The sequence below is a fragment of the Pristiophorus japonicus genome, chromosome 1 (assembly GCF_044704955.1).
Source record: "Pristiophorus japonicus isolate sPriJap1 chromosome 1, sPriJap1.hap1, whole genome shotgun sequence".
NCBI classification, from domain to species: Eukaryota; Metazoa; Chordata; class Chondrichthyes; family Pristiophoridae; genus Pristiophorus; species Pristiophorus japonicus.
In genome coordinates this window covers 20,879,853-20,893,679 of record NC_091977.1, presented here as the reverse complement: position 1 = coordinate 20,893,679, position 13,827 = coordinate 20,879,853, and the positions used below count along the sequence as shown (strand labels likewise).

At 47.5% G+C, this 13,827-nt stretch overlaps 1 protein-coding gene across 2 annotated transcripts in view; it reads left to right on the top strand.

The window, feature by feature from the left end:
* sh3rf1 (SH3 domain containing ring finger 1) overlaps positions 1–13,827 on the top strand; it is a 217,688-nt gene that overhangs the window by 153,386 nt on the left and 50,475 nt on the right. For both annotated transcript variants that reach the window (XM_070877994.1, XM_070877985.1), the window contains exon 6: positions 1,810–1,920. In XM_070877994.1, coding sequence (XP_070734095.1) covers positions 1,810–1,920 — 111 coding nt within the window. The remainder of the gene's footprint in view (positions 1–1,809; positions 1,921–13,827) is intronic.

Sequence of the window (13,827 nt, the reverse complement as noted above, 5' to 3'; positions counted from 1 at the left end):
TCTTTCCTCCTTTATGACGCTCCTTAAAACCTACGTCTATGACCAAACTTATGGTCACCTGCCCTTATTTCTCCTTGTGTGGCTCGTTGTCAAATTTTGTTTTGTAACACTCCTGTGAAGCGCCTTGGGATGTGTTACTACGTTAAAGGCGCTATATAAATACAAGTTGTTGTTATTTGGGAGGTTCCTCGTTCAGTATTCTCTCTAACCAGCTGATGGAAGGCAGCAATGGTTGACCCATGAGGGTGTGGAGGGATGAGGAGGCGTATAATTCTTAAAAATACATTGCATAATGATGAATCCTAATGCCATTTTGCATTTTATTCCGGAAATGGCTATTCAGTCATCATTGCTATGCTCCACTGACTTCCTGTGTTCCGGTGAATTGATGTGCCATTGTTTCCAAATGCCTTAGTGGCTTTGCGAATATTATCCAGTCTGTTTGTGCTCTACAATCCTTTGACAGCAAACTACTACTTGTCCCTCACTCCCTCTGCCCTGCCACCAGTGATTGTTATTTCAATCAATGTGCTTCCTAAAATCTTCTCACAAAATATCTCCACCTAGAAGGGTTACAGCACAGGAGGAGGCCATTCGGCCCGTCAAGCCCGTGCCGGCTCTCTGCAAGAGCACCTTAGCTAGTCCTACTCCCCCGCCCCTTTCCCTGCAGCCCTGCATTTTTTTTCTTCAGCTACTTATCCAACTCCCTTCTGAAAGCCACAATTGAATCACCCTCCACCACCCCCTCAGGCAGTGCATTCCAGACCCTAACCACTCGCTGCGTAAAAAAAGTTTTTCCTCATGTCGCCTTTGGTTCTTCTGCCAATCACCTTAAATCTGTGTCCTCTGGTTCTCGACCTTTCCACCAATGGGAACAGTTTAGAACATAAGAAATAGGAGCAGGAGTAGGCCGCCTGGCCCCTCGAGCCTGCTCTGCCATTCAGTAAGATCATGACTGATCTAATCAGGACTCAGCTCCACTTCCCTGCCCGCTCCCCATAACCCTTTATTCCCTTATCGCTCAAAAATCTGTTTATCTCCACCTTAAATATATTCAATGACCCAGCCTCCACAACTCTCTGGGGCAGAGAATTCCATAGATTTACAACCGTCTGAGAGAAGAAATTCCTCCTCATCTCAGTTTTAAATGGGCGGCCCCTTATTCTGAGACTACGTCCCCTAGTTTTAGTTTCCCCTATGACTGGAAATATCCTCTCTGCATCCACCTGGTCGAGCCCTCTCATTATCATATATTCCGATAAGATCACCTCTCATTCTTCTGAACTCCAGTGTGTATAGGCCCAACCTGCACAACCTGTCTTCATAAGTCAACCCCCTCATCTCTGAAATCAACCTAGTTTCTCTCTATCTACTCATGATTTTGAACACCTCTATCAAATCTCCTCTCAACCTTCTCTGCTCTAAGGAGAACAACCCCAGCTTCTCTCGTCTATCCAATCAGTGAGCTCCCTAAAATCCTATCAAAATATCTCCACCATGTCATATTCCTCTTCAAAAAACGCCTATAAACATCTCTTCAACCATGGCTTTACTCTCTTACAGCTTCTAGTTCCCTCTTTTTTTTGAGGAGGATGCTGAATGTCCACTTTTGTTAACTACTCAGACATTTCCGTGGAAAGTTCTGGGTGGCATTATTTATGATGTTCCAAAAGGATTAACATGTACCTGAAGGATGTAACCGATCTGTTACTTGAACGCTGCTTTATGTTTTGAGGTGTGATTTGCTGATGATACAGTGTAGTACTTGTGGCTGTGTGATTTTAATATACACTCTCTCTTTATTAACAGGTCCACATTAGTACTACTGGTTTAATAGTGACCCCACCTCCCAGCAGTCCCGTCAATACAGTAGCTCCATGTGTCTTCCCACCAGAGGGCACCTACTCCGTTGTTCCTGGGGTAAGTACTTTGTGCAATGTATCGATCTGTCGTGTGAAAACATGTAGCTGTTCTCTTAGAATCAGCATCCATGTTTCAATTGCCAACATGGTGGAATCGGTCTTGGTGATGTCAGTCAACAACAACTTGATGGTGGTAATGCATTTATATAGCACCTTTAACTTAGCAAAACATCCCAAGGCACTTTACGAGTGATATCAATCAAAGCTTGACACTGAGCCACATAAGCAGATATCAAGGCAGGTGATCAAAAGCTCAGTCAAACAGGTAGGTTTTAAGCAGCATCTTTAAGGTAGAGAGAGCAATGTTCCCTTCAGTTTTTGGGGGGGGGGTTGCGTGGCCCATTCAAAATGCACGTTTTTTTTCCATTTAAAAGCCGGCGAGGCGACTGCGCGAGAGCTCCACAGCGCTGCCCGGCCGCGTAACTCAAAGGGAGTATTGGTGGAGCGGGTTAACGAGGTGAATTTCAGAGCTTAGGGCCAATGGTGGAGCGATTAAAATCAGGGATGCATACCTGGAGGAGTGCAGATATCTCGAAGGCTTGTAGGGCTGGAGGAGGTTACGGTGATCGGGAGAGGCGAATCAGTAAATTGACGCTTGTGAACATGAGCGGGCCGAAATTTCCCTTTTCTATAAGAGCCGTAACCGCCTCAAAGAGGCGACTGTGGGTCAGTGAGGATTCACCGCTCGGTCAACGCGGAGGGGCCGCCATTTTGAAAATTGCCCTCCTTTATTTTCGGAGCTGCATACGGGACTGCCCCAGCCATCTTCCCGCCCCGTTGGGCACGCGCCAACCCCTGTCGACCGGCAGCGGACGCCTTTCCGTCCCCCGTGGGAAATTGCCCCCCCCCGGAAGCGGATTGGCCGCCGCTCAGTGCCCCCGACAGCTTTCCCTGGCGGAAAGCTTCTTGTGGCTGGGTGGCGGGTCCGCCCTTAAAGGGGAGGGCGCGCTGCTGCAGTCGCCATTTTATTTTAAATGTCAGCCGACTGCCAGGTCGGCCCGACAACGGTGGCCATGGGTTCGGCTGGGCCGCCGGCAGGCAGCCTGGCACCCCCTCTTGGGTACTGGGCTGCTGGCCGGGCCGAAACCCTCCCTGCTGGCCCAGTGTTTGCCACTAAAGTGGCTGCAGAGTTCCCCTTTACCTGAAGGGGAGGGACGTTGTGACGCGTCAGAGCGGCGCTGACGACTTGGAGCGACGTCCGTTCTAAGAACATAAGAAATAGGAGCAGGAGTAGGCCATAAGGCCCCTCAAGCCTGCTCTGCCATTCAATAAGATCATGGCTGATCTGATCATGGACTCAGCTCCACTTCCCTGCCCGCTCCCCATAACCCCTTATTCCCTTATCTTTTATGGAACTGACCCGCCTGCGCTTCCGCCCCACTGACGACATCACATTCGCCTCTCAATCAACATCACTAAAACAGATTATCTGATCATTATCATATTTCTGCTTGTGGGAGCTTGGCGTGTGCAAATTGGCTGCTGTGTTTCCTATATTACAACAGTGACTACACTTCAAAAAGTACTTAATTTAGCTGAACAGCACTTTGAGACATCCTGAGGTTGTGAAAGACGCTATCGAAATGCAAGTCTTTCTTACTTACTTTTCTCCTCACATATCTCAGTAATCTGGTGCTGGACATGTAAGTTTAATGCTCTCAGCCCATTAAGAGCCATTTCCTTATTAATGCGTGTGTTTACTGCTTCCCATTCTACTTTCTCATCCATACGCCTTTGAAGACTTCCTTCAGTCTGTGAAACACTGAAGCAAAGTATTCATTAGGCGACTGCCATTTCCTTCTCCACCATAATAATCTCATAATGTTCTTTTTTGAGTGGCCCAAACCCTGCCTTAATGATTCTGTTTTTCTTAATTGGTTTTATAAAAAGCCTTTTCTATTTCTGCTTGTGTGGTGAGCAAGTTTATTTTATTCTCCCTCACAGTTCTCCTCACCTCTATTTTTGTTTCTGTCTGTAGATTGTATTTCTCATGACTCACTTGTGTGACATGCTTCAGCTTCATCACATGTCCTTTTAGACTTTATTTTTTGAGCTGAATCCTGAAACCAAGAAAGTAAACTGAAAATGCTGGCAACGCTCAGCAGGTCAGGCAGCATCTCTAAAGAGAAGAGACAAGTTAGCATTTCAGGTGTAGACCCAGCATCAGAACTGGAAAATAGAACCGATGTACAGCGTTTAAAACAAATGGAAGAGTGGGGGGAACTCATGCATACACGACATGCACTCAAACCAAAAAAGTGCTTCGTGGAGATGGCTGACGTGATACGGACATGAGTTGATAAGGTTATTGAGAGACATTAAAGTGACTCCGAGAGTGTGCGAATAGCTAAGGTGGTTGGAAATGGAAGCAGGGAAAGTTGGCTCAATGCAACAGTGTACACCAGCCAGGAAGAAGTAAGAAAAAGCAGGTCGATGCCAAGGGTACAGACTGCCCTGCCCACGATATTCCAATGGAGGGTCCACAGCCCATTGTCCCTTCTCACCCCGCTTCCCCCAAATTACCGACACACCATCCTACATCGTCAGAGACTCCTGCTGAAAAGAAAGTGGGGGCTAAAGCTAAGATCTGAAGTTACTAAGTTTACTATTAAGGCCCGAGGGTAGGCTAGTGTCTAATAAGTTACGGTGCTGTTCCTTGAGCTTCACTGGAACAGTGTAGAAGACCAAAGACTTGGATTGCGAGTAGAAATCTGAATTGCAATGGCAAGTGACAGGAATCTCGGGATCGCAGTTGCTGACAGAGTGGAGGTGTTTGGCAAAGCGGTCTCCCCACTGTACAGCAGACCACATTGCGTATGGTAGATGTAATACACATGGTTGGAGGAAGCATGTGTAAATTGCTGTCACACACGAAAGGGGTGTTTGAGGTCCTGGGCAGTGTTTTGGAAGGTGGTGAACGAGAATGTGTCGAATATCCTGTACCACCGACACCTATTGTCCTGTACCAGGCAAAAGAGAGTAGGTGTCACAGAGAGAATGGTCCCTTTGGACAGCAGCGAGGGGTGACGAGATAGGCTTGGTATGATCACATTTGAGATGTGGATCAACTTCGTTCACTTGTTCCAGGTAAAAGATGTCACCGTGTGATCCCACATGGGTCCTTGCTATGCCAGTCTTGTGTCAAACACTCTTTGCTCCACTTCTACTCGTGGGCCCCCTCCCTGTCCTCTTTCTATTAAGCGGTAATGTTAACGGATATGTTAATGGACAAGTAATCCAGAGGCCTGGACTAATGATCGGAGACTAATGAGTTCAAATCCCACCACGACAGCGGGGGAATTTAAATTCGGCTAATTAAATCTGGAATAAAAAGCTAGTATCAGTAATGGTGACCGTGAAACTACCGATTGTCGTTAAAAAAAAATATCTGGTTCACTAATGTCCTTTCGGGAAGGAAATGGTAGATATAATATGAAACCAATGTGGTTGTCTCTTAACTGCTTCCCGGAATGGCTGAGCAAACCACTCATTTGTGTTCAGGAAAGTGGCTCACCACCACTTTCTCGAGGGCAATTCAGACGGGCAATAAATGCTGGTCTTGCCAGCGACGCCCACATCCCATGAATGAATAAAAAAATATCGATGACTACATCCTGCCTTCACCATGATCTGGACAATTTTAATAACTACGCTTCAAATTTCTCATCCCTTATCTCTACATGGTCCATCTCTGACTCTTCCCTGATCTGCTTAGACTTCTCCCTTTGTCTCCAGGGATGGACTTTCCACTGTCACCTATCACAAGCCCACTGATTCCCACAGCTACCTGGATTATACTTCAATCCAGCCTGCTCCATTTCAGACTTTTCACATTCCCTTTTAGCTTTCTTAATCTCCCTTTTTGCTTTGTCAGCTGTGGTTCAGTGGGTAACACTCTCACCTCTGAGTCAGTAGGTTGTGTGTTCCCATCCTACTCTAGGGATGGACACATGAATCTAGGCTGACCCTCCAGTGCGGTGCTGAGGGAGTGCTGCGCTGCCGGAGGTGCCATCTTTCGGATGAGATGTTAAACCGAGGCCCCGTCTGCTTTCTCAGGTGGACGTAAAAGATCCCATGGCCATTATTTCGAAGAAGAGCAGGAGAGTAATCCCCAGTGTCCTGGCCAATATTTATCCCTCAATCAACATAACAAAAACAGATTATCTGGTCATTATCACATTGCTGTTTGTGGGAGCTTGCTGTGTGCAATTTGGCTGCCACATTTCCTACATTACACCAGTGACTACACTCCAAAAAGTACTGAATTGGCTGTAAAGTGCTTTGAGACTTCCAGTGTCGTGAAAGGCGCTATATACATCCAAGTCTTTTTGTTTTTATACACATCCTATAATTCTTTCTTGTACTCCTTGATACGCATTACCCATCTAATTGTTTTCCTGATTCTTCCCTTCACTGCTTTTGTTGTCTTCTATCTTCTCTGTATCATAAGGTACGGCAAACAATCTCATTGCAAATAACCAGCTTGTTTCACACCTTTTCTGAAGTGATGTCTTGAATTTAGATTACTGTTGTCTGAAAAGTGCAGCTAATCATAAAATGCCTCTGGAGTAGACAGAATGTGAAGTCATGTGAACCAGCTGCCAGCAGGGACTGAAAAAGTAGGATAAATATTTGACCAGATTACATCCCTCTGTGTTCACAGTTAATGCTCCAGCCTTCTAATGATAAGCTGCAGTCAGCTGATCGGCAAAGCTCTGGCTGCTTTTAACAAGCACGGTATGATTAAAGGGTTACCTGATTAGCTGCCAAGCATTCTGAGTTCTGTCAGGTTTAAACATATATCGGCGAGGGAAGATTTTAAAAAAAAATGCTAAATTGAAACCACCTCTCTCGTTGCCCGTCACAGTGTATGCAATAAATAGGACTGAAACATTGCAGCAATTTAAATGGAAGATATATGACTGTATTTGAAGCGACAGAATTTGTTGCTGCTCTTGGGATTTGTTGGGAAGGCGACATTTGCTTTCACAAATGCGTTTGAAGTCCTTGTGTACTAGTTTGTCTCAGTGACGATGCTCTCTAGGTTTGTGTCTTGTAAATATTTGGTTTTGTATATGTCTTTTGTATTGGATATGAAGAGGAAGTGAGCAGGAATTTTCCTAAGGTGTTCCCAACCACAGGCAGAAAAGGCATTTGATTTTGTGTCTCACTTGAATGACCTCTGTTTTCTCTCGTGAGCCCCACCATTTTGCGTATCTAGTCACTGGAAAGTGCAATAAGGAATAATGCAGGTATAGCACTGGGGTTCTTGGTAGTAATGCTACCCTTAAAGTGCAAGTGCAGGTTCGTAAAGCCACAGAATAGACTTAACAGCATTTTAGGTTTTATCGGGGGGGAATTTTAACTCTAAACAAATATGTGGGTTGGGGTGGGAGCTTAAAGGAACTGAATCCTGACCAGTTCCTGCCTCCAACCTGCCAACATCTGGTTTTAATGGAGGTGGTATGGGGCGGGGGGTGGGGGGGTGGGGTGTGCGGGAAGCCAACCCGCTCCCAGGAGGCGGGTCGCACATTTAAATATTATAATGAGGCAGGAGTGCCTCAGATTTAACCAGCATTTCAAATTTAACTTTGGTTGGTCGGGTTTCACAGGCCTCAGGAAACCCCAGCTCATGGAAGGTGAGGATTGCTGGATCCAGGAGGTAAGTTTCTTTACGCTTAGCTCCTGGATCGACCATCCCCGGCGATCTGACAAGTCCCACGAGACCTCCGATCATCTCCTCCCCTCCCCCCCACCTTCCCTGGGTGCAGGTGGAAAACAGACCTTAGAAATGCGTATCAGCCCCTGCCATTAAATTCAGCAGAGCCTGTGGGAAACCTGTTCTCCCAGGTTTGTCTCCCGCTCTCCCCCCCGGCTCCCGATTAAAATTCCGGCCATAAAGTGCTAGAATCATAGAAAATTACAACACAGAATGATGCCATTCAGCCCATCGTGTCTGTGCCAGTCGAAAAAGCTCTCCAGCCTAATACCACAGTCCATTACGAGATCCGTAGCCCTGTAGTTAAGGCTCTTTAAGTGCACATTCTAGTACCTTTTAAATGTGATGAGGGTTTCTGCCTCTACCATCATCATCATAGGCAGTCCCTCAAAGCGAGGATGAATTGCTTCCATGCCAAAAAGGAATGAGTTCACAGGTGTTTCAATGAAGGACCTAATATTCCAGATCCCGAATTACATGTTGAAGGATGGAAGATGCCTGTGCGTGGATTTTTTTAACGTGTGGTGTCCGTTGCACACCAGCCACCGCACGGGCTTGACAGAGCTAGGTCTTGGTCCAGTAGCAAGGATTACCCAAAAGATAGATCAAGAGAAAGCCATTGCCTCTACCACCTTTCAGGCAGTGAGTTCCAGACCCCCACCACCCTCTAGGTGAAGAAATAGTTCCTCATCTCCTCTCTAATCTTTCTACCAACTACTTTAAATCTATGCCCCCTGGTTATTGACCCCTCTGCTAAGGGAAATAGGTCCTTCTTATCCACTCCATCTAGGCCCCTCATAATTTTATACATCTCAATTGAATCTCTCCTCAGCCTCCTCTGTTCCAAGCCCAGCCTATCCAATCTTTCCTCATAGCTATAAATTTCCAGTCCTGGCAACATCCTCGTGAATCTCCTCTGCACCCTTTCTAGTGCAATCACATCTTTCCTGTAATGTGGTGACCAGAACTGCGTTAATCTCCCCGTTAAGCTGTGGCCTAACTAATGTTGTATACAGTTCTAGCATAACTTCCCTGCTCTTGTATTCTGTGCCACGGCTAATAAAGGAAAGCATTCATATGCCTTTTTAACTACTTTATCAACATGTCCAGCTACCATTAAGGATCTGTGGACATATTCTTCAAGCTCCCTCTGTTCCTCCACACTTCTCAGTATTCTCCCATTTATTGTGTTCCCTTGTCTTATTGCCCCTCCCCAAATGCATTGCCTCACACTTTCCCGGATTGAATTCCATTTTTCACTTTTATGCCCAATTGACCAGTCCATTGATATCTTCCTGCAGTCTAAAGCTTTCCTCCTCACTGTCAACCACATGGCCAAGAGTTAAATGCCTTTCAAATTATAAGGACATTGGTTAGGCCATTTAGAGTACTGTAATGTGCAGTTTTGGGCACCCAATTATGGAAAGAACATTAAAGGCAGTGTAGACAGACCAGGGTCAGGTCCAGGATGGGACACTATAGTTATGAGGAGATAACTTGTACTTATTAAATTTGTGTGTGGTTTGTGGCACACACTCACTCACTCACTCACTCTCTCTCTCTCTCTCTCTCTCTCTCTCTCTCTCTCTCACACACACTCTCATACTCGCTCGCGCATCCTCTCGTGCACCCTCTCGCGCGTGCACACACACGCAATCTCTCTCACACTCTCTCACACTCTCTCACACTCTCTCTCTCTCTCTCACTCTCTCTCTCACTCTCTCTCTCACACACTCTCACACTCACTTACACACTCTCACACTCACTTACACACACTCACTTACACACTCTCACTTACACACTCTCACATACACACTCTCTCACTCACCTCAAACACACACTCTCTCTCACATAAACACTGTCTCACTCACCACACACACACACACACACACACACACACACACACACACACACACACACACACACTCGACTCCCTGAACAAGACCATGATTATGAGGGATCAGTAAGAGCAAGACTCCCATCCACAGTGGGACCAACCAACAACAATGCAGCCGGGGGAGACCCACGGCCCCACTTTAAAATGTGCCCATCTACCAATAGGTAACCGTAAAAGGGGCTCCTCCTTGAGAGGGAGGGTAGAAAGTGGAATACGGCAAAGAATTATCTGAGGGCACATTATTAGACACAGAAGTATTTAAAGCGGGAGTCATCCAAAGTCTTGACGTAACGACCCTAGTGCTCCCAAACTCTGGAATAGAACTCTTCTTCAGATCTTCCATGGACCACATTGTGATTTTTATATCTGGGATTCCTCATGAACAAAGCACCACAAACAAGAGAAAGGAGAACTCCCATTTCTATCGGGTCTTTCACGACCTCAGGAAGTCCCAAAGCGCAGTACAGCCAATGAAGTACTTTTCAAGTGTAGTCACTGTTGTAATTTAGGAAAGGCGGCAGCCAATTTGCGCAAAGGTCCCATAGCGGCAATGTAATAATGATCAGGTAATCTATTTGTGACGTTGGTTGAAGGATGTATAATGGCCAGGACACCAGAAAGAACTCCCCTGCTCTTCAGATATTGCCATGGAATCTTTTATGTCCACATGAGAAGGCACTCCCTCAATATTGCACTCGCGCCCCAAAGCTCTGCACTAATGAACCAACTAATCAACTTCTAATCCTAAATACGACAAACCTACAGCCCCACTGAACTTGGCGAACTCCTTGTAAACTTGACTGTAGTATCTCTAATGTCCCTTACCAGGAACAGATGTAGATCCAGCAAAAGAGTACTTACCAAATTTTTAGGACTAATGATAGAAGCCATCTTTGTAATTACCAAAATCTGAAATTCTTGGGCCCAAGTTTCGGCCTCAGTTGCTCCTGATTTTTTGGAGCAACTGGTGGAGAACGGAGTATCTTAGAAATTCAAATTCTCGGCATTTAGTTTGCTCCAGGTCTAGTCAGTTAGAACAGTTTCACTTTGGAACAGAACTTTTTTTTCAAAAGGGGGCGTGTCCGGCCACTTACGCCTGATTTCAAAGTTTCGGCAGTGAAAACTTACTCCAAACTAACTTAGAATGGAGTAAGTGAAGATTTTTGTACGCTTGAAAAAACCTTGTCTACACTTTAGAAAATCAGGCGTAGGTTACAAATCAGGCATAGGGAATGGGGGGGGGGGGTTTAAAGGGAAGTTTACAAACATTAAACACTTCAGTTTTACAAATAAAGAGCCATCATCAATAATAAATGATAAAAACATCAATAAATCAACCAATAAATCAATCAAAAAATTAATAAATAATTTTTAAAAAAATCAATAAATAAAACATTTTCTACTTACCGACTGCAGCACCGGGAGCCCTCCAACAGTGTGCTGGGATGCCCCCCTCAGTGTGTCTCTGTCAGTGTCTCTATCTCTCTGTCTGTCTGTGTGTGTCCCTCACTCTCTGTCTGTCAGTGTCTGTGTTTCTGACAGCGAGGAGGGGGGTAGAGGGAGAGAGGGGGGGGCAGGGGAAAGGGAAGAAGGGAGAGGGGGAGGGATGGGGAGAAGGGGGGCGGAGGAGAAGGGGAAGGGAGGGAGGAGAAGGGGAAAGGGGGGAGGAGAAGGGGAGAGAGGAGAAGGAGAAGGGGGGGAGGGAAGGAGAAGGGGGAGGGAGGCTGAACAGGCCGGGCCCAAGACTTCGGGCAGGGCGCGTCCCCAGCACCAGATTTACAGGGAGGTGGCGTTGGGTCAGGTCCGGGGTCGGGAGCGCGGGTCGGGTTGGGGGGGCGGAGGGAGGTCGGGTCGGGTCCAGTCCGGGTGGGGGGGGGCGGTCGGGAGCATGGGTCGGGTCGGAGGGGGGAGGGGGGGGGGGCGGGGCAGGAGGGTGGGTTGGTTCGGGTAGGGGGGGGAGGGAGGGAGCGCGGGTCGGGTCGGTTCAGGTCGGGGGGGGGTGGAGGCAGGGGGAGGTCGTATCGGGGGGGGGGGTGTGGGGCGGGTTCGGGAGCGCGGGTTGGGGGGGGGGAGTGGTGGGAGGGAGGGAGTTCGAGTCGGGAGGGGGGCGAGGGAGGTCAGGTCGGGAGGGGGGTGGTGGGAGCGGGAGTCGGGTCGGGAGGAAGCAGGAGCTGGGCGTGGGAGGCAGTCTTATGCACGTAGCCCCAGTGAGGCCATTCGGCCAGGGCTAGGGGCTGCGTGCTTCGGGCCCCTCCCACACAGTTTTGGGCGCCTGGAGCTACTGCACATGCATGCCCACTGTAGCGCGCATGTGCAGAGGTCCCGGCACTGTTTTCAACGCAGGGACCTAGCTCCACCCCCACACAGCTCGTGCTGCGCTGCGCCCGGCTCCAGAGGAGCAGCAGGGAGCCGGAGAATCTGTAGGTTTTTTTAGGCGCACTTTGTGGCGCGAGAAACAGGCGTCCAGGTCGGGGTTGCGCCGTTCTAGGCGTGGCCCAAAACTTGGGCCCATTGAGACTACTACTGAGCCTGTCCAGCTAATGACTCTTACCCCAATTTGATGCCTCGCCCGCCCCGTTATTCTCCATTCCCCTTCCCCCTCATCCTCCATGTCAGTAAGAATTGACTGGGTCTTGACCTCGGACCTCCCGGTGGTCAAAGGAACTGTACTACAGAGTCTTCCCCACAATGGGCTGTAATAACTGACATGTCCCAGATGGGATGGTTTGCCCATTTACAAGGAAACCACAGTCAGGGCAAGTTGACAATACAGAAGTCCACTCGGTAAATCCATTGATTGGAGCTAAGGGCATTGTGGCTACTTTCAAACTGTAAATACAGGGTTAGTGTGGGTGGTCAGACCGAGAACAGTGGCGGCATCCAGGGGGATTTTTAATGCTAATACTAATGAAAGACCAGCATGCCCTAACCCTAACCCTTCAGGTTTTTCAGGAATCTCGTTAGGTGCGGTGCGTAAGCTTGTCAGATACCTGTCTGTCTCATCAGATTTCTGTATCAGTTGACTTGCCGTCGTATGATTTCTGTTGCTATAAAATTATACAACACTTCAGATTGCTGACTGACTTCCGGATACGCGGGCAGTAATTCTCAGGGGCAGTGTTCCCTGTAAATGTTTTTGGGGTGCTTGGCCCCTTTAAGTGGCTGCACAACCCTTTCAAGCTTCTTCGCTTGCGCAGTTTTTCCATTGAGAAACCGGCAAGCGGCCTGAGTGGGGGCTTCAGACATCCGCGCGGCTAAACGGGAACATTACCCAGGAGTGTGTCGGTCTTCACTGAGGGGTGTTCCTGAGAGCGTGACGGTTTTTGGGGCAGAGCTCCCCTCCTCCATGCAGAAAGCGGGGTCACTCTGTATATAAAATAACACTCCAGTAAGAGAGCTTTCCACTTCACTGGCAGAAGAGTAAAGAGGGAAATTACACTTGTTCCTGGACTGCTTCTGATCGCCTGAGGGGCAAGGAGAGGAATTTTCCAGAGTATTTTTTTCTCTTATTGGCCCTGGGTTTTTTTCTCTTGTTTTGTTTTATTTTGCCTCTCCTCGGAGATTACATGGCTGAGGGGCAATGGGAATGGGGCAGTGGGGGGAGGGGGGGGGGCTCCGGTCATCATGGTGTGGTGGACCAGCTAATTTTGTAATTTGAATTTTTGCAGTCTGCAAAATTACACTTGGCACATTAAGTGCCTTGCCCGGTGCTTCCGACACGGTGATGTGGTGGTGTACGTGCATGCATTTCTATTGCTGTGTGCCAGGTTTCCCAGGAGTGTCAGTATACAGAGCTGGGGAGGGGAGGGAAATCCGTTCTTAATCAGCGAGAGGTTACATTAATCGTAACTGTAGCTTATCTATTGATATTAAAATAGCGTCATGTGGTCAGAAAGTGGCATTACAAAGGATTGCCGCTATTCATAAGTCGCCATTATTCAGGTCTGATTGCTCAAGATTACTGATGCTCATCACGACGCAACTTCAAAGCCTTCTGCACTTAAACAGAGGCATAGAAAGGGACAATGATAAGGTCAGTCATTGTGATCTGTGTCGTGGCTTTCACTGAAGTTGCACATCAAAGGCAGCTGCCAGGTGGTGAATGAATAGGTTTCATCCCGGTGTACTGGGCGTGGAACATTTGAATTATGATGTGCATTAGATTACAGTTGCTTGCTTTTCAAGCCAAGTGTTTTGTTGCATCAAGTTTCCTTCTACTCTTGTTCATAACGTTTTTGTTAACAGTGGGGATAACCAAACAAACCTGAAGCCCATGCATGGTTGAATTT